This window comes from Saimiri boliviensis, chromosome 6 (assembly GCF_048565385.1).
Source record: "Saimiri boliviensis isolate mSaiBol1 chromosome 6, mSaiBol1.pri, whole genome shotgun sequence".
NCBI lineage: Eukaryota > Metazoa > Chordata > Mammalia > Primates > Cebidae > Saimiri > Saimiri boliviensis.
Window position 1 is genome coordinate 72,757,282 of NC_133454.1, and position 20,346 is coordinate 72,777,627.

Below are 20,346 nucleotides of genomic sequence, written 5' to 3' on the forward strand. Positions count from 1 at the left end.
GCCACTAGGCACCGCGCACTCGGGTCACCGGCGGAGGAACCAGCCAAACCCTCTCCCCGCGCCCGGAGCCGCGACCCCTCAGCGGCCATCCTCTCAGCCCCGGGGTGCACTCACAGGCCGGCACCAGCTCCAGGAAGAGCGCCTTTTGCGTGCGGTCCCGAAGCCGCAGCTGCCGCACGATGTGGTGTTTCCAGCGGGCTGCGGGGGCGCCGGGGACCCTGGGCCCCGCCATGGCCGCGTTCTCCCGCCTCGCGGCGCGCTCCTCCCGCCCGGGACGGCGCCAGGCCGAGGCTGGACGTCGCGGAGACTCCGTGACGACAGGGGGCGGGCGGCGGCGGGGAATCCCCGGCTTGTCCCAAGAGCGCTCTGGCTGGGAGGGCCGAATGCCGACCCTGGGGGAGGCCGCTTCGGGGTCTGCACCGCCGCTGCCCGTCCGAAATGTTCACCTAAGCAGGGGCTCCTGTGGCTGCGAGGCTTATAAGCGGGAGCGAGGTCGGAGCCTTCGGGACAGCTTCCCCCACGGAGTGGCCCGTTCCGGAGGCGGGGCCTTCAAGGCCCGGGTCTCTTAACCCCGCCGCGCCCGGGCCGAGTCCGAGAGCCGCTGACGCGCCCCACGCCGCCGCGGGCCGGTTAGAGCGCCCTGCTGGACTTGGAGGCCCCCAGCCCCCGGCTGTCTGCGGACGCTGAGGACGCGCAGCAGCAGGACAGCGAGCTAAGGAAGCAGAGACTGGAAGGAGGAATCCCCGCTTTCCGAGGATGATGACGTTAAAGTTGGGTCTGTGAGGGATTGAAATAAGAGTTGACCAGAGGGAGAGAGAGAGACTCTAGGCCTCGAGAAGAGCACACGCACAGGTTCCGTGGCACAAAAACACCTGGTGGGTGCGGGGCTGAGAGGACAAGAGGCAAAAAGGTTTAGGGCTCCACATGGTCGCTCAAATTTTAGGTCCCTGAGAGCAAAGGGATGCAGCTGGTTTCATCTGGAAAGCCGCTGGCCCAGAGAGAAGGGGCTTGCTTGCCTGGGATTGCAAGGCAGTGGGTGGCTGAGACGGCGCAACCCAGTGACCTGACTCAGGGTCCCACGCTTCACCCCATTGGGCGGGCTCTGGTGGTGCAGACACATCTCTTGTAGGTACCCTTGAAAGTGAATCATGGGTCGCAGGGATCTATGGTCAAACTGTCTCCAGCTATGTGGCTACCCCCAGCTCTGCAGGCCCAGGCTCCTGGGAGACACCTAAGGAGGGACTCACTGGGTACAGCCTCACCCTGGGACATGCCAGGAGGCCCTGCCCTCTGAGTGCTGGCAGAGCTGTCCATCCCAAGGAAACGAGAGAAATCGAGCAACGCTGGGAGAGCAGTGCAGGCCCTGGAGGTGATGAGTCTGTTGAGATTCTGATGGGGACGGATCAGAGGATTTAGAAAGCGGAAGAAGGCCCAGACACCGCAGGACAGTGTAGCCTGCTCTGCTTCCACAGTGAGCTGGGCTCAGTCCCCCACATGTCATTGTCTTAGATACCCATGGCCTTTGCACAGGCGGAGCCTGATGTTTGGAACACCATCCCTTCTAGGGAGCCTGGCTTCTAACTATGCATCACCTCCTCCAGGAGTACTTTCCTACCCCTACACTGAGTTCAAGCTTCTCAGACACGAGCCCCAGCTGGGTTCGAGTTACAACTATCACCAGTTATCACACCATCCTGTGATCTGTGTAGTGCCCCTTGGAACAGGACCTGGGTCCCAGGTGTCTCTGCACCTCTAGCCCCAACCCAGGCCTGACCTGTCTGTTGAAGGAGTATTTCTGTGTTAGATGGATGGTAACGTTCCGCAAAAGGCATGCCCAGGAGACAGGCACGGTACCCATGGAGACCCAGGGCCAGTTGGTGGCAGTGATGAATTCCCTTTAGAATTGGCTCTTGGGGCGCCGGGCGTGGTGGCTCAAGCCTGTAATCCCAGCACTTTGGGAGGCCGAGGCGGATGGATCACGAGGTCAAGAGATCGAGACCATCCTGGTCAACATGGTGAAATCCCGCCTCTACTAAAAATACAAAAAATTAGCTGGGCATGGTGGCGCGTGCCTGTAATCCCAGCTACTCAGGAGGCTGAGGCAGGAGAACTGCCTGAACCCAGGAGGCGGAGGTTGTGGTGAGCCAAGATCGCGCCATTGCACTCTAGCCTGGGTAACAAGAGCGAAACTCGGTCTCAAAAACAAACAAACAAACAAATAAAAAACAAAAAATTAGCTGGGCATGGTGGCGCATGCCTGTAATCCCAGCTACTCAGGAGGCTGAGGCAGGAGAATTGCCTGAACCCAGGAGGCAAAGGTTGCGGTGAGCTGAGATTGCGCCATTGCACTCCAGCCTGGGTAACAAGAGGGAAACTCTGTCTCAAAAAAAAAAAAAAAAAAAAAAAAGAATTAGCTCTTGGGTGCCTGGAGACACTATATAAATAAGGAACTCTGGTTGTGTGCATTGGAGAGCATATTAACAGGGCTCGACTTTGCTGTGAGGTGCAGAGATGCTGTTTCTCTCAGGTAAGGAGTCATATTGGGCAGGGTTTTCTAATCCTTTTTTGACTCACAGAATACACCTAGGAAATGTTGAATAATTAGTCATTTTTGGATAGTATATGATAAAGAAGTGATTGATTTTCACTAAAAATATTCATGTTCTATTTTTAGAATATGAAAGATCGTATTATAAAGGTCACTTCAAATAAAATTTTAGCTAACATTCATAATATATGAAGACAAATTTTTGCTTTTTACATTTAACTTGCTGTTTAATGTGTCTCAGATAATTATGTAAAAGAAATATGATTTGACCAATAAATGTAAAAAATTGTTATACTGTGATTTAGTGACCTAATGGTACTTCACTTTTTTGGTTCTGTTTTGTCTTTGAGACAGGGTCTCTCTCTGTTGCCCAGGCTGAAGTGCAGTGGCACAATCATGGCTCACTGCAGCCTCATCCTCCTGGGATTAAATGATCCTTCCACCTCAGTCTTCTGAGTAACTGAGACTACATATAGACATATGTCACCACCATACCTGGCTTTTTTTTTTTTTTTTTTTTTTTTTTGAGACAGGGTCTCACTCTGTCACCCAGGCTAGAATGCAATGGCACAATCTCAGTTTATTGCAACCCCCAACTCCCGGTTGCAGCAATTCTCATGCATCCGCCTCCTGAATAGCTGGGATTACAGGTGCACATCACCACACCCAGCTAATTTTTGTACTTTTAGTAGAGACAGGGTTTCGCCATATTGGCAAGGTCATGTTGGCTCCTGACCTCAAGTGATCTACCTACCTTGGCCTTCCAAAGTGCTGGGATTACAAGCATGAGCCACTGTGCCAGGCCGCCCAGCTCATTTTAAATTTTTCTGTAGAGAAAGGGTCTCACTATGTTGCCCAAGCTGGTGTGGAACTTCTGGGCTCAAGCCATCCTCCTGCCTTGGCCTCCCAAGTACTATACTAGCATGCATGAGCCACTGCACCTGGCCTCCAAAGTGCTATACTATACAGGCATGAGCCACTGCACCTGGCCCTAAAGTACTTTAGAATATAGTTTTAAACTTGCATTTTGGTTAGGCATCTCCCAGAAGCTAGAGTGATTGTTCAGTAAAAATCAGGCCACACGCAGTGGCTCACACCTGTAATCCCAGCACTTTGGGAGGTCACAGCGGGTGGATCACCTGAGGTTGGGAGTTCAAGACCAGCCTGACCAACATGGAGAAATGTTGAGATTCACTCAAGGTGGCTGGCAAAATATTCAAGGAAATATTAAAGAAAAGTTATATAATCTCTAACGTTTTGGAAGGCCAAAAGGTTTTTATTAACTTATGGAACAAGCTGAAAGCAGCCAGTTCTTACATTAGAGCATTAAATCATAAGGTGAATATTAAAGATAATAAAAGCTTCCCTAGTTAAGTCTGTTTACCCCACATCTCTTTGTCTCTACTCTGTTTACTCATGTAAACTTTGTGCTGGATGGTCCTCTCGGGGGGAGGTCAAAAAGGAATTACCTGTTAATGGTGTTTACTCTAGGCCCAGAACCAAAAGCTTTTATCATTCATAAAACCACTCTTTTAACCACAATAATTATCCACAAGTGTGTTGACTTAGAACCTCTGTTATTAAATCTATAGTGAATAAATGTGAGGAGGAACAAGGAGTAGTAGTCAGTTAGCTGCAGTTGCCCTCTGAGAGCAGCTGAGGACCATCCCTAGCCCACTCAATTCACTGTATTCTAGTGTGTGTATGTACATTTATTCATCCATTGCTAAGTCAAAGTCTGCAGGACAGACCTCCACAGGTGGTGATCAGTGTCTCAGAGAAACCCCATCTCTACTAAAACTAACAAAATTAGCTGAGCCTAGTGGCACATGCCTGTAATCTCACCCACTTGGGAGGCCGAGGCAGGAGAATCTCTTGAACCCGGGAGGCGGAGGTTGTGGTGAGCTGAGATTGCACCATTCCACTCCAGCCTGGGCAACAAGAGCAAAACTCTGCCTCAGAACAAACAAGCAAACAAAACTTAAATAAGTTCAAGTTCCTCTTGCTTAAAACCCTTGAAGGCTTTCCAGCATAGTCAAAGCAAATTCCAAATGCTTTACCATGGCCTTCAAGGCCCTGCTTGATCTGGCCCCTGCCCACACTGCTGACCTTACCTCTTCCTACTCTTTAACCTTATTCACTCACTGAAATCCCACTGCCAGGCTTAGTCCCACCTTGGAGGCTTTGCCCTGACTGCACCCACTTCCTACTGCTCTTCCTCCACAACTATTAGGGGCTGGCTCCTGCATAACAGGCAGATTTCAGAAGATCTTTCCTGTCACCCAGTCTGAGAAGGCCCCCATCCCAATCAGTATCTGTCATATCACCTAGTTGTTCTTCTTTTCAGAGCACCTATTACTCCCAGAAAGAATCACATTTCTGTGTTTGTTACTTGTTTGTTATCTGTCTCTTCTTCCAGGCTGGGAACTTCAGGAATGCCAGGACCAAGTCAATCTTGATCTAGGCTCCGTCTTCAGCACCTAGAACTGGGTTTGGCCTCAACTGAATTGGTAATCAGTAAATATGTATTGCTGTTGCTGTGGTATCAAAAAGAAAAAAAAAAAAACAAACAGTTTTCATGGTCCAATGCTTAGAAGTTTTGAAATAAAAAATGTAGCTATTTTTTGGCCAAGTACAGTGGCTCACACCTGTAATCCCAGCACTTTGGGAGGCCAAAGCAGTGGATCACTTGTGGTCAGGAGTTCAAGACCAGCCTAGCCAACATGGTGAAACCCTTCTCTACTAAAAATACAAAAATTAGTCAGGCATGGTGGCACATGCCTGTAATCCCAGCTACTTGGGAGGCTGAGGCAGGAGAACCGCTTGAACCTGGGAGGCAGAGGTGGCAGTGAGCTGAGATTGTGCCATTGCACTCCAGCCTGGGTGAAAGTGCAAGACTCCATCTCAACAAAAAAAAAAAAAAAAAAAAAAAAAAAAAAAAGTAGCTATTTTTCTTTTTTTATTTTATTTATTTATTTTTATAGAGACGGGGTTTTACCATGTTGGTCAGCTGGTCTCAAACTCCTGACCTTGTGAGCCACCTGCCTTGGCCTCCCAAAGTGCTGGGATTACAGGCATAAGCCACGGCACCCAGCCAAAAGTAGCTATTTTTCAAATTGGAAAACCAATCACATGCACATAGCAAAATATTAAAATAGTACAAAAGTGAGCCTGTATGCCTCACACCGTCATGTTGATGAGGATAGGACAGGCTGGTCTGTGGTCTTTTGGCTATTATTTAATACAGTAATGTCCTTTTTTTTTTTTTTTTTTTTTTTTTGGAGATGGAGTCTTGCTCTGTCACCCAGGCTGGAGTGCAGTGGCACCATCTCAGCTCACTGCAACCTCTGCCTCCTGGGTTCAAGCAATTCTCTTGCCTCAGCCTCCCAAGTAGCTGGGACTACAGGCACCCAACACCATGCCCAGCTAACTTTTTATATTTTAGTAGAGACAAGGTTTCACCATTTCGCCCAGGCTGGTCTCAAACTCCTGAGCTCAGGCCATCCACCCGCCTTGGCCTCCCAAAGTGCTGGGATTACAGGTGTGAGCCACCACCCCTGACAATACAGTGATTTCTAATATTGCCTATGATTCTATTGGCTGAACTCAGCTGGTGATTCTCACTTTGAGTGGCTTATGTGACTGTGATCACACCAGGACTGGAGTTGTCTGAAGACTCAGCTGGGTGGGTTGCTGTTGATGGCTCGCTCATTTGGCTGGCAGGAGATGCCATCTATTGGCTAGAGGGTCGGAGCTGCAAACCAAAGCACCTACATACGGCCCCTTCACAGCAGAGCATGGTGGCTAGATTCTGAGAGGGAGCATCCCAAAACGTGCATCCAACAGTAGGAAAGCTAGGAGAAATTAGAACACATCACTTCCTCTGCATTCTGTTGACCAAAGCAGTCACGGATCAGCCCAGATTGAAAATGAGGAGGCCGGGCGCGGTGGCTCAAGCCTGTAATCCCAGCACTTTGGGAGGCCGAGGCGGGTGGATCACGAGGTCGAGAGATCGAGACCATCCTGGTCAACATGGTGAAACCCCGTCTCTACTAAAAATACAAAAAATTAGCTGGGCATGATGGCGCGTGCCTGTAATCCCAGCTACTCAGGAGGCTGAGGCAGGAGAATTGCCTGAACCCAGGAGGCAGAGGTTGCGGTGAGCCGAGATCGAGCCATTGCACTCCAGCCTGGGTAACAAGAGCGAAACTCCGTCTCAAAAAAAAAAAAAAAAAAAAAAAAAAAGAAAATGAGGAGACACAGAACCCAGCTTTCAATGAAAGGAATGTCAAAAAATGTCTGGCCATCTTTAATCCACCACATGTGATACTAAATAGAACTCCAAAACTCAGTCACTTAACACAACAAAGGCTTTTTTCTCACTCATCCCACATTAGACAGTGATGCTGTACTGTTCTCTCCCAGCAGTGACTCAAATCCAAACTACATCCTTCTGATATCACCATAATCTCAGTTATTTGATTATAACTGCTCCATTGGGGGTAGGAGAGAGGAAAAAAGTTCATTCACACTAATACTTAATTGCCTTGGACTGAAGTGACACTTTCTTCTGCCCAATTCCAATTGGTGAAATCACATCTACTAGGAAGGTTGAGAAATACAGTCTTTCCACATTCCCTGGAAAAGAGAAATGGGTGTGGATACATTACTGTGGCTAACATGTACCAGTTTCCCAATCTCTTCCTCTAAAAGCATCACCACTAACACTACAGAGTGTATACTTGCAGAAATATTTATGCATATACAACACATAAAACACAAAAGGACTCAGGCATGGTGGCTCATCCCTGTAATCCCAGCACTTTGGGAGGCCAAGGCAAGCAGATCACTTTTGTCCAGGAGTTTGAGACTAGCCTGGGCAACATGGCAAAACTCTGTCTCTACCAAAAATATGAAAATTAACCAGCCATGGTGACACGTGCCTGTAATCCCAGCTACTCTGGAGGCTGAGGTGGGAAGATCACTTGAGCCCAGAAGGTGGAGGGTACATTGAGCTGTGATCATGCCACTGCACTCAGCCTGGGTGACAGAGTGAGACCTTCTCTAAAAAAAAAAAAAGCAAACAAAAAAACACAAAGGGTAGCATTTACATACTTCAAATTTATACACTTCCACACTTTGAGGCTTTTTTTATTTAACAGTCTCATTCTGCGGTCCAGGCTAGAGTGCAATGGCACGATCTTAGCTCACTGTAACCTCAAACTCACGAGCTCAAACAATCCTCCCACCTCAGCCTCCTGATTAGCTAGGACTAAAGATATGAGCCACCACACCTGGCCAAGCAAAAGATTTAAATAGACGTTTCTTCAGGCCAGGCATTGTGGCTTACACCTGTAATCCAAGCACTTTGGAGGCTGAGGTGGGCAGATCACCTGAGGTTAGGAGTTTAAGACCAGCCTGGCCAGCATAGTAAAACCTCATCTCTACTAAAAATACAAAAATCAGCCAGGCATGGTGGCATTTGCCTGTAGTCCCAGCTACTCAGGAGGCTGAGGCAGGAGAATCACTTGAACCTGGGAGGCAGAGGTTGCAGTGAGTAGAGATCGTACCACTGCACTCTAACCTGGGTGACAGAGATGCCATCTCAAAAAAAATAAATAAATACACATTTCTTCAAAGAAAATATACAAATGGCAAAATTACTTACCATCATCATTAGGGAAGTGCAAATAAAAAACCACAATGAGATAGCACTTTATACCTAGTAAGATGGCTATAATTTTTTTTTTGGGGGGGGGGCACGGGGACGGAGTTTCGCTCTTGTTACCCAGGCTGGAGTGCAATGGCGTGATCTCGGCTCACCGCAACCTCCGCCTCCTGGGTTCAGGCAATTCTCCTCCCTCAGCCTCCTGAGTAGCTGGGATTACAGGCACGCGCCACCGTGCCCAGCTAATTTTTTTGTATTTTTAGTAGAGACGGGGTTTCACCATGTTGACCAGGATGGTCTTGATCCCTTGACCTCGTGATCCACCCGCCTCGGCCTCCCAAAGTGCTGGGCCCGGCGGCTATAATTTTTTAAAAAGAAAATCACAAGTGTTGGCCAGGCTTGGTGGCTAACGCCTAGTCCCGGCACCGTGGGAAGCCAAAGTGGGTGGATCACAAGGTTCGAGTTTGAGACTAGCCTGGCCAACATGGCGAAACCCCATCTCTACTAAAAATACAAGAATTAGCCGGGTGCGGTGGCTCACGCCTGTAATCCCAGCACTTTGGGAGGCCGAGGCGGGTGGATCACGAGGTCAAGAGATCAAGACCATCCTGGTCAACATAGTGAAACCCCATCTCTACTAAAAAATACAAAAAATCAGCTGGGTGTGGTGGTGCCTGCCTGTAATCCCAGCTACTCAGGAGGCTGAGGCAGGAGAATTGCCTGAACCCAGGAGGCAGAGGTTGCAGTGAGCTGAGATCGTGCCATTGCACTCCAGCCTGGGTAACAAGAGCAAAACTCCGTCTCAAAAAAAAAAAAAAAAAAGAATTAGCCAGGTGTGTTGGCAGGCATCCCAGCTACTACGGAGGCTGAAGCAGAATCGCTTGAACCCAGGAGGCAGAAGTTGCAGTAAACCAAGATTGTACCATTGCACTCCAGCCTGGGTGACAGAGACTTGGTCTCCAAAAAATAGTAATAATAAAAATAAAATAAGCCAGGCGCGGTGGCTCAAGCCTGTAATCCCAGCACTTTGGGAGGCCGAGGTGGGTGGATCACGAGGTCAAGAGATCGAGACCATCCTGATCAACCTGGTGAAACCCTGTCTCTACTAAAAATACAAAAAATTAGCTGGACATGGTGGCGCATGCCTATAATCCCAGGTACTCAGGAGGCTGAGGCAAGAGAATTGCCTGAACCCAGGAGGCAGAGGTTGTGGTGAGCCGAGATCGCGCCATTGCACTCCAGCCTAGGTAACAAGAGCGAAACTCCATCTCAAAAATAAAATAAAATAAAAAATAAAAAAAATAAAATAAGGCTGGGCACAGTGGCTCATGCCTGTGATCCCAGAACTTTGGGAGGCTGAGGCGGGTGGATCACCTGAGGTCAGGAGTTCAAGACCAGCCTGGCTAATATGGTGAAACCTCATCTCTACTAAAAATACAAAAATTAGCCAGGTGTGGTGGCACTTGCCTGTGATCCCAGGTACTCAAGAGGCTGAGGCAGGAGAATCACTTGAACCCAGGAGGCAGAGGTTGCAGTGAAGAGATCATGCCATAGCACTCCAGCCTGGGCAACAGAGTGGGACTCTGTCTCAATAATAATAATATAATAATTTAAAATAAAACATATAGCATAAACAAACTAGTAGAGACAGAAAGTAGACTAGAGTTTACCAGAAGTTAGGGGGAAGGAGGAATGAGGAAGTATTGCTTAATATTTATAGAATTTACATTTGGGGTGATGAAAAAGTTTTAGAAATAGTAGTGGCCAGGCACAGTGGCTCATGCCTATAATCCTAGCACTTGGGGAGGCTGAGGTGGGTGGATCACTTGAACCCATGAGTTTGAGAGCAGCATGGGCAACACAGGGAAACCCCATCTCTACCAAAAATACAGAAATTAGTGGGGCATAATAGTGTGCACCTCATCCCAGCTACTCCAGAGGCTGAAGTGGGGGAATCACTTGAGCCTGGGAGGTCGAGGCTGCAGTGAGACATGATTATACTATTCTACTCTAGCCTGGGTGACAGAGTGAGACCCAGTCTCTTAAAAATAAAAAATTAAAATTTGGTTAAAATGGCAGTTTCTATATTACTTATATTTTACTTTTTTTTTTTTTTTTTTTTTTTTTGAGATGGAGTCTTGCTCTGTAGCCAGGCTGGAGTGCAATAGCATGATCTTGGCTCACTGTAACCTCTGGCTCCCGGGTCCTGGTTCAAGCAATTCTCCTACCTCAGCCTTCCTAGTAGCTGGGATTACAGGCACAAGCCAACATGCCCCGCTAATTTTTGTATTTTTTAGTGGAGACAGGGTTTCACGATGTTGGCCAGTCTGGTCTTGAACTCCTGACCTTGTGATCTGCCCGCCTCAGCCTCCAAAAGTGCTGGGATTACAGGCGTGAGCCACTGCGCCCAGCCCACATTTTTTTTTTTAAATCTCACTCGAATGACATCAACAACAAAATAAAAAAAGAGCAATCTCTGGAAAGAAAATACTTGCAATATACATAACAATATAGTAAAATCCAGGCAAGGCACAGTGGCTCACATCTGTAATCCCAACACTTTGGGAGACCAAGGAGGGTGATCACCTGAGGTCAGGAGTTCGAGACCAGCCTGGTCAACATGGTGAAACTCCATGACTACTAAAAATACAAAAATTAGCCGGGCATGGTGGTGCATTTCTGTAATCCTAGCTACTGGGGAGGATAAGGCAGAATAATTGCTTAAATCCGGGAAGCAGAGGTTGCAGTGAGCTGAGGTTGTGTCACTGCACTCCAGCCTGAGCAACAAGAACGAGACTGTGTTTCAAACAAACACCAAAAAAACAAAGTAGTAAACAAACTAGTAAAATCCAGAAAATAGAACTTCTACAAATCAACCAAACAGAAAACCCAATATAAAAATGAGCAATGGCGGCCAGGTGCAGTGGCTCAAGCCTGTAATCCCAGCACTTTGGGAGGCCGAGGCGGGTGGATCACGAGGTCAAGAGATCAAGACCATCCTGGTCAACATGGTGAAACCCTGTCTCTACTAAAAATACAAAAAATTAGCTGGGCATGGTGGCGCATACCTGTAATCCCAGCTACTCAGGAGGCTGAGGCAGAAGAATTGCTTGAATCCAGGAGGCGGAGGTTGCGGTGAGCGGAGATCACGCCATTGCACTCCAGCCTGGGTAACGAGCGAAACTCCGTCTCAAAAAAAAAAAAAAATGAGCAATGGCTTTCATCATCAGAAGAGAAAGAAAACTCACTGATCTTGCATGCCCTCCAAAAAAACAAAGGAAAATAAAAGTTACCCACAAAAAAATTGAAATGTAAGTTGAAGTACAAATGAGGGGTCATTTTTTTACTCATCATATTGGCAAAAGTTCAGAAACTGCAAGATATAGTCATGTACTGCATAAGGATGTTTTAGTCAACAACAGACTGCAGATATGACAGCAGTGGATCACTTGAGAGATTAACCTGTCCAAAATGGTGAAACCCCATCTCTACTAAAAATACAAAAAGTTAGCCAGCTGTAGCAGCACACACCTGTAGTCCCAGCTACTCAGGAGGCTGAGACAGGAGAATCACTTGAACTCAGGAGGTGGACGACGTTGCAGTAAGCTGAGATGGTGCCATTACACTCCAGCCTGAGCAACAAGAGTGAAACTTAGTCTCAAAATAAAAATAAAAATAGGGCCGGGCGCGGTGGCTCAAGCCTGTAATCCCAGCACTTTGGGAGGCCTAGGCGGGTGGATCACGAGGTCAAGAGATCGAGACCATCCTGGTCAACATGGTGAAACCCCGTCTCTACTAAAAATACAAAAAAAAATTAGCTGGGCATGGTGGCGTGTGCCTGTAATCCCAGCTACTCAGGAGGCTGAGGCAGGAGAACTGCCTGAACCCAGGAGGCGGAGGTTGCGGTGAGCCGAGATCGCGCCATTGCACTCCAGCCTGGGCAACAAGAGTGAAACACTCCGTCTCAAAAAAATAAATAAATAAATAAAAATAAAAATAAAATAAAAATAAAAACAATCACAGGCCAGGTTCGGTGGCTCACGCCTGTTATCCCAGCACTTTGGGAAGCCAAGGCAGGTGGATCACTTGAGGTCAGGAGTTCAAGACCAGCCTGGCCAACATGGCAAAACCCTGTCTCCACAAAAATACAAAAACTAGCCAGGCATGGTCATACACGTCTGTAATACCAGCTACTCTGGAGGCTGATGCAGGAGAATTGCTTGACTCCAGGAGGTGGAGGTTGCAGTGAGCCAAGATCGTGCCACTGTACTCCAGTGTGGGCAACAGAGCCAGACTCTGTCTCAAAAAAAAAAAAAAAAAAAGAAAGAAAGAAAAGAAAGACAATCACAAAAGACTATAAAAACCACAACCTGGTACAAAAGCCACTGCAACCTTCTACCAAAAAAAAAAAAAAAAAAAAAAAAAAAAAAAAAAAAACTTCTGTGAGGAAATCTGCCCAGCAACTGCCTGGCCAACCCCAGATTGGTTTCACTTGATCTCTGTGGCCAAGCATAATTATTTCAAAACAATTATATAATCTTCCTCATTTTTTTCCTTTAAAAACCTCTTTCTTTACCTCCCTGAGTTTCTGGTTTCTATGGCATGTGTATTCCCACTGCAATGTTTTACTGTATTCCCAAATAAACATCATTTTCTTTTAAAGAGCCTCTCTGTTATTGAGGTTGACAACTTAAAGGAGGAACAGTGTTTGGGATGGAGTTAACTGAAATTATACTGTTCCTCCCTCCAAGGGGAGAATCAAGCATCATTCAATATTGGCTAATGTGGGGCCAGGCGTGGTGGCTCACACCTACGTATAATCTCAGCACTTTCAGAGGCTGAGGCAGGCAGATCACCTGAGGTTGGGAGTTGGAGACCAGCCTGATCAACATGGAGAAACCATCTCTACTAAAAATACAAAATTAGCTGGGCATGGTGGTGCCTGCCTGTAATCCCAGCTACTCGGGAGGCTGAGGCAGGAGAATTGCTAGAACCCGGGAGGCGGAGGTTGCTGTTGCACTCCAGCCTCGGCAACAAGAGTGAAACTCCATAACTCCATCTGATAGATATATGATCGTGCTGATATATATATGATCATGCCACTGCACTCTGCCTAGGTGACAGAGAAAAACTCCATCTCAAAAAAAAAAAAAAAAAAAAAGGAAGAAATGGGCAAGAGAAGGGAAGATGATCCCATATTATTTTAAAAGAAGCCAGGTTGGCCAGGCATGGTGGCTCACACCTATAATCCCAACACTTTGGGAGGCCAAGGCAGGTGGATCACAAGGTCAGGAGTTCAAGACCAGCCTGGCCAAGATGGTGAAACCCTGTCTCTACTAAAAATACAAAAATTAGCTGGGTGTGGTGGTGGGCACCTGTAATCCCAGCTACTTGAGGGTGCTGAGGCAGAGAATTGCTTTGAACCCAGGAGGCAGAGGTTGCAGTGAGTCGATATTGCACCACTGCACTCCAGCCTGGGCGACAGAGCGAGACTCCATCTCAAAAAAAAAAAAAAAAAAAGAAGCCGGGTCAAAATTATGTGAATAAAAGGAATACAAATTTCTTTGATATGAGACATAGCAGAGGTGGATTGGGACCAAGTGGCAAGAGGATCCCCTCACAAAGAAGTTAGATCCTCTGTTGAAGTGTGTTAGGTTTCAAGAAGTGTTACAAGGAAAACCAGGCACAGCCACAGGGAAGCTTCCTGTCACAGTATCACCCATCCTCCCAGCCACAGCCTGCCACTCTGCAGAGCTCTCGGCTGACCCCAGGAGAAAGCCACCAGGATCAGTGAAGAGATGTAGCTGTGAAATTCCCAAGGCACAAAAGAGATTGAGACTGGGGAGGGGGAGGTTTGGGGAAACTGACTAGAAAGTCTTCAAGGTAGGAAGGTGTTTCCTCAGATCTGGAAAAGGGGTAGAAAGGCGGGACCTCCTCTACAGCTTCTACCTTGAGGCCCAACCCCTTGCCAGAGACAGGGATGAAGGGCGGAGCAAATCGGGCCCAGTTTTCCCTGACCCTAAAATCCTCCCAGCTTTCTAAGGTTTTAGGGCGTTGATCTATGTGAAAAACAGCCAATTCAGTGTGACGCTGTTTGTGGGCAGTGGGTGAAGACGAACCTGGCCCAGTGAGGAGTAGCTGCCCTCCAACAAAAGAGTCAGCTTAAAAAAAAAAAAAAAAAATCCGTTATGAATACACCAAATTAAGGAACTTGTGAGTCGACCAGAGGGAGATGTCATCAGGGCAGATTCATTAGTGGCATCAATTTGCAAACAGAAGAGACAAGTCTCCTGCATGTAACAGAGGTGCTCTCTCTTTGTAGAGGGAAAGGGCAGGCTGGTTTTTATGCCTCACAGACTGCGTTTCACAATAATCATACATATTCAACAGGTTTGGGGAAAACCTATACATATTTATGAGGGGAAGTGAGTGCATGTGCAATGGGTAAACATGTAACATACATTCCATGTTCACTTTGGGATGGGGTTTTTGCATTAAAATGAGGTGGAATTTGGCTCTTTGAATCAACAGGTGAACTACAGGACACAAAGACAGTTTGTGTGCAGTCTCTAGGAGCTTGCTGAAACTGGCTTGAGGTTTGCAGTTGCTTATCAGGAAAGAATGTTTATAAGGCATGTCCTCTGTCAATCAGTATTGTAGTGATCTGGGTTGTAAATCCCAGTTAAGAAGGGTATGACAATTTGCCTGATAGTTCCTATTGCTAGGGGTTTAGTAAGAGTGTGGCTTTTCTGGTAGCAGTAGAAATTTAAGAAGTTGCCATGTCAGCTGGGCCCTGAACCCTCCACTTGTAGGTAGGTAACGTTTGCTTCTTTAACCTTAAAGTCCACTGTAGTTGATAAAAGGGCATCTGGCCAGGCCTGATGGCTCACGCCTGTAATCCCAGCACTTTGGGAGGGTGAGGCGGGAGGCCAGCAGTTCTGGAGCCACTGTACTCCAGCCTGGGAGACAGAGAGAGATCCTGTCTCAAAACACAAACAAATAAAAAAGATAAAGGGGCGTTTGTCTTGATCGCTCAGATCACACAACTAATAAGTAGTATTCTTTCTAAAACACAGTCGCAACAATGTTTATTCCGCTCCTGAAAGCTACTGTGTAACTTCTGCCCAACTCGAACCCAGAGGCCCAGACTCAGAGCACTTGGCTCCATTGCCTCACTGTTTCCCTGCCAGCACGAACCCATGACCTTCCCCAAACTCCATCTCCCAACATGCTGCGAGCCCCCTTTCTGTCAGTCTGACTCTTGAGCTCCTGAGAAATGTAGTTTTTCCAGCATCCCAGCCCCGAAAAGATCCTAGCAATGAACTACAGTTCCCATGTGGCAATGCGCGCGCCATTCCGATGGAATTCACCACGGTCTCCAGTTTGCCGTGATGGATGCCAGAACCTGCACCTGGGGTTTAGTGAAGCGGTGACTGAGATGCTGGAGTCCCCGGTGAGAAGGACGATGCCGGGCGCGCCGTGTTTCCTCCTGCCTCTCCTCAGATCGCCGCCGCTGTAGGGCTGTGGAGACGTCTCAACGAAAGTAGAGCCAAGGGACCCTGGGAGCCGTGGTGACAGAGCGGCGACAACCACCAGAGGGCGCGAAGCAGAGCCGCCCCTAGTCCGGCCCGGAAACCTCTGGGCGGTCCCCGGCGAGAAGCGCACGCGCAAAAGCGGGGCCTCGAGGCCTTCGTAAACACCAAAGAGCGCCTGCGCAAGCCGAGCTTCTCGGGATCGACACGTGGGGGCGCCGTAGCGAAGATAACAGTAATAAATAGTAACCTAACGGTCCAGTCATCGTTCTGTGGTCCTTTCTTTTATGATTTGCAAAGAATGACCCTCTTCATCGCCTCTCCTAATTCAGTCCTCACAACAGTCCTTTTACAAATGGGACAGTAGGTTAGAGGAAATCGCACAGAGTCCCAGCATCATAGAGGGTAAAGGGCCAGAGAAGGATCAGGATTCAAGGACTGCACCCCAGGCTCTGCCTCCAGCTTGCTGTGCGACTTTGGGTAATTTTGTTCCCTTGGACCCGAGCTTTCTCGTTTGTCAATGGTAACAGGCTGTTGGGAACATCAAGTGAGATCCAGGGATGAAAGCAGCTTAGTTTCAGGAATTTACCCACGCAGTATATAAAGGTAAAAGATTATTATAGTCGGATGATTGTAGATTCAGGAACCCATTTCCTCATTCTGCAGATTGCAAAACCGAGGGCCCCACAAGGGGCAGGGGCTTGCCCCAGCTCTCAGCAGTCTGAGCAAGAGCTAAAGCCTAATCCTCCTGCCTTTGGGTCAGGAGCCCTTCCCTCTACTTCGGGGGTCAGTGTCTTTGTTGGATAGGCTTAGGTAGACTGATTGTACCCTGAGAACCTAGGCGAGTCCCTGTTCCCAATCCTTCTCCTACCCCCACCTTGACCTGATGGAGGAAGACCCTGCTCTGTTGAGATGACCACCAGAGAGAGGAAGCTGAGGAGGATCTGGAGAATTCTGGAGGAAGAGGAGAGTGTTGCTGGAGCTGTACAGACTCTGCTTCTCAGGACAGTGGCCCAGGTAAGGGAAAGGGCCCAGGTGTGACAGGTGAGGGGGCAGCACTAAGGGGACAGACTCTGAATGCAAAGGAGTGGGAAGGCAGTGGACTCTGTTTCTGAGCCCAGAAAGAATTGGGTACTCAGGTGGCTCCATCTGGGGAGTGGAGCTGAGGTGATACCTGGACTGGCCTGGGTGATGAGAAGAGGAAGTGATGTTCATTGAGCTGAGGCAGTTGGAGCCTCTCCCCCAGCCAGGTGAAGCGAGGTGGCACCTAGGCACACCATGGCACCTGCAGGATCACGCAGCTGCCCCCAGGAAAGGGGACTTTTCTCTGTCCCTTGGAGCAGTGGAGCTGGGCTGTATGCAGCTCATTCTCTCTAGAGTGCTCTTAGAGGTTTTGGGGGTAGGTTGGGGGAAGTGCTGGGAGACTCTGTGGTCTCATTACAGATTGGGCTTCCCCAGGCAAGTCATGAAAGGCAGGTATTTGTAGAAATAGAAATCCAAGGCTGGGTGCGGTGGCACATGCCTGTAATATCACGAGGTCAGGAGTTTGAAACTAGCCTGGCCAACATGATGAAACCCCATCTTTACTAAAAATACAAAAAAATTTAGCCAGGCATGGTGGCAGGTGCCTGTAATCCCAGCTATTTGGGAGGCTGAGGCAGGAAAATTACTTGAACCTGGGAGGCAGAAGAGGTTGCAGTGAGCCAAGACCGTGCCATTGCACTCCAGCCTGGACAACGGAGCGAGACTCCATCTCAAAATGAATGAATGAATGAATGAATGAATGAATGAATGAAATAGAAATTCAAGATCCTTCAAGATATCCAAGATAATTTTTTTTTTTTTTTTGAGACGGAGTTTCGCCCTTGTTACCCAGGCTGGAGTGCAATGGCACGATCTCGGCTCACTGCAACCTCCGCCTCCTGGGTTCAGGCAATTCTCCTGCCTCAGCCTCCTGAATAGCTGGGATTACAGGCACGTGCCACCATGCCCAGCTAATTTTTTTGTATTTTTAGTAGAGACGGGGTTTCACCATGTTGACCAGGATGGTCTCAATCTCTCAACCTCGTGATCCACCCGCCTCGGCCTCCCAAAGTGCTGGGATTACAGGCTTGAGCCACCGCGCCCGGCCTATCCAAGATAATTTGATGCCTGGAGGTGAATCCAAAATCTACCTCCAAGCATTTACTGGGCCTTTACTTGTCATTCTGCTTTTTAGCCAGAGAAAGTAAGGCTAAAGAGGGAAAAGGACTTTCTTCGTATTTATTTATTTATTTAAGACTGAGTTTTGCTTTTCTTGCCCAGGCTGGAGTGCAACAGCATGATCTCAGCTCACTGCAACCTCCGCCTCCCGGGTCCAAGCGATTCTCCTGTCTCAGCCTCCCGAGTAGCTGGGATTACAGGTGCCCACCACCACGCCTGGTGAATTTTTTTGTATTTTTAGTAGAGACGGGGTTTCACCATGTTGGCCAGGCTGCTGTCATCCTCCTGACTTCAGGTGATCCATCCACCTCGGCCTCCCAGAGTGCTGGGATTATAGGCATGAGCCACTGTGCCCAGCCATAAAATGACTCTCTTAAGGACACCCAGAGAGTTGGGGTAGAACTGGACTAGGACAGGGATCTTTCCATTACATGGCAGTAATCAAACATCTTCATCATTTATTTAGTATCTAACGTATACTCTGAGAAGGACTACCTCAGGGTAGCAAATGGAAGCCAGGATTGCCCTCAGACCTGGCTTTTAAGCAGGCTTCCCAGTGACTTAAGACTGTGACCCTGGGTGAATCCCTGCCCCTCTCTGAGCCTCAAACTGTCTATAAAGTGAGGATGCTAAGCCTTGGGACTGTCTCAAAGTTTACCTATAAATTAAATGAGTTAAGACCTGTTAAATACATAGAACAGTACCAGGCCCATGGTAAGCATTCAGTAACTGTTACTTGTGAACACAGGTTGAAGCAGGTCGCAGATGGGGTTCTCCTAGAGTCATGCAGGGACAGAGAAGCAGCAGCCCCAGGTCTGACCATCTCCAGATACCTCCACACCCTGCCCTGGGTGCCAGCATTTCTGGAAGTAAAGCGGGGGACCCATGTCCCCATCTCCTCCTCCAGTTCTGGGAACCTGGCAGAGGAGAAATGTCTGGGTGTTTACATCTGTACACGCACGTGATTCTCTTCCCCACACCCTGAGGCCAAGAGTTAAGATGATTTTTACTCAAAGCTGCACATTACAGCCCTGGACAGTCAGACCAGAACAAGACCCTGGCTCTTTCCAGCCCCTTCAGGGTGTGGGGTTGTGCATGAGCTTCCTCCCTGCATGCAGAAGTCCAAGAATGCTGACAGCAGGTTGTTGGTTCGCGTTTCCCCTCATGGAGCAGGGGCTGGGGGAAGAGGGGCGCCTGGGTGGGAGACAGGGCCTGACATCAGATACCCCCTCTGCCCCACCTTGTTAGTAGACAGAGCTCTGGCCCTGTGCTCACTTCAGCTCTGCTTCAAGCCTCCCTAATAGAAGTCTGGTTCAAACTCCTTGTTTATAGAGGAAGAAAGAGAAGCCCAGAGAGGTCAAGAACTCACCGAGAGCCCCACAGCAAGGTGAGAGTGAGTCTGGTCCAGAACTCAAGCCTAAGCCTCCTGACTTCAGGTGAGGGCTCTGCCCACAGCCATGCTGCAGGCGGCAGGGCTTGACGCCACCTCTCCTCCCCGCACTGCCCTCCTAGTCCTGCTTGGAGCAGCTCCCAATGTGGCTACCTGGGTGGGCTCTGGTGTGCAGGGAGGGTTGGGAAGATGGAGAGGTAAGGGAAGGAGAGTGGGGCCAGGAGCTCTCCTTGGTGTGTGTGTGGCTGCTGTAGGACTGTGGGCTGTCATCAGGCTGAGGCAGCAGAGGACGCAGATCCCGTGGGAGCGCACTCCCGGAGGAGGGGAGCAAAGCAGACTCAGGAGTGAGTCACGGAGCCCAAGCCCTAAATTTAGAAGGTGCTGAAAGAGGCAGCCTTCCCCCGGGAAGCCTCTGGAGATACCTGCTGACCCAGGACACCAGGGACTCAGGGCAGGAAGCAGTGGTTGGCAGGAGTCCCCGACAGCAGTGCCTGTGGAAGCGGAACCTGCTGCAGGCCTGTTCTAGGTGTGGGTTTGGACCCTTGACCCAGGGCAGAGCCTTCAGCCCCATTCTCGGACAGAGTGCCTAGAGAATTCTGCCCACACCAGTCCTCATGTGGTCCTGGGAGCCAGCCCCTGGAATGTGGGCATCTCAGTGCCGTGCTGCTCTCTGGCTAGACGTGGCCAGACCCCCTGTGCCTCGCTGCCGTCCTGGCGTGCAGCTGTCAGACACTGAGGAGGGGCTGTATGGGGCAAGGAGCAAATGCCGTTGAAAGCAGGCCTTTTGCAGCTCTGCTTGGATTGGGGGCGAGGGAGGGGGACAAAATGTCATTTCAGCCACCTCCACTTCTCTCTCAACCCTCCAGGCTCTAGGTTAACCCCACTTGGGAGAAAGAAAGCATTGCCTCCAGATTGAGGAACAAAGGTGCAGGACAGAGGCCAGGCCTGGGGAAGGAAGCTCAGGACTGAGAACTGATAGCAGCTGCGGCATTTACTGAGCACTCAC

At 48.9% G+C, this 20,346-nt stretch overlaps 2 protein-coding genes and 1 long non-coding RNA gene across 6 annotated transcripts in view; 1 reads left to right on the plus strand and 2 right to left on the minus strand.

Annotated features, from left to right (window-relative positions):
* The window catches only part of ATG16L2 (autophagy related 16 like 2), a 41,074-nt gene extending 40,502 nt beyond the window's left edge, over window positions 1-572 (minus strand). For 2 of the 4 annotated variants that reach the window (XM_010334302.3, XM_010334301.3), the window contains exon 1: window positions 115-572. In XM_010334302.3, coding sequence (XP_010332604.1) covers window positions 115-232 — 118 coding nt within the window. In that variant the 5' untranslated portion in view covers window positions 233-572. The remainder of the gene's footprint in view (window positions 1-114) is intronic. The other 2 variants (XM_003923428.4, XM_003923429.3) reach the window with 1 other exon arrangement.
* Window positions 573-6,819: 6,247 nt separating this feature from the next.
* Window positions 6,820-12,596, minus strand: LOC141584849 (uncharacterized). Its single transcript, XR_012518070.1, has 2 exons — window positions 11,285-12,596; window positions 6,820-7,186 (listed from the first exon to the last, which is right to left on the minus strand). It is a non-coding gene; the product is annotated as an uncharacterized LOC141584849 (long non-coding RNA).
* Window positions 12,597-16,007: 3,411 nt separating this feature from the next.
* The window catches only part of STARD10 (StAR related lipid transfer domain containing 10), a 40,169-nt gene continuing 35,830 nt past the window's right edge, over window positions 16,008-20,346 (plus strand). Inside the window, 2 exon segments of the mRNA XM_074400968.1 lie at window positions 16,008-16,765; window positions 19,283-19,337. Of these exon segments, the coding sequence (XP_074257069.1) occupies window positions 16,661-16,765; window positions 19,283-19,337 (160 nt within the window). The 5' untranslated portion in view covers window positions 16,008-16,660.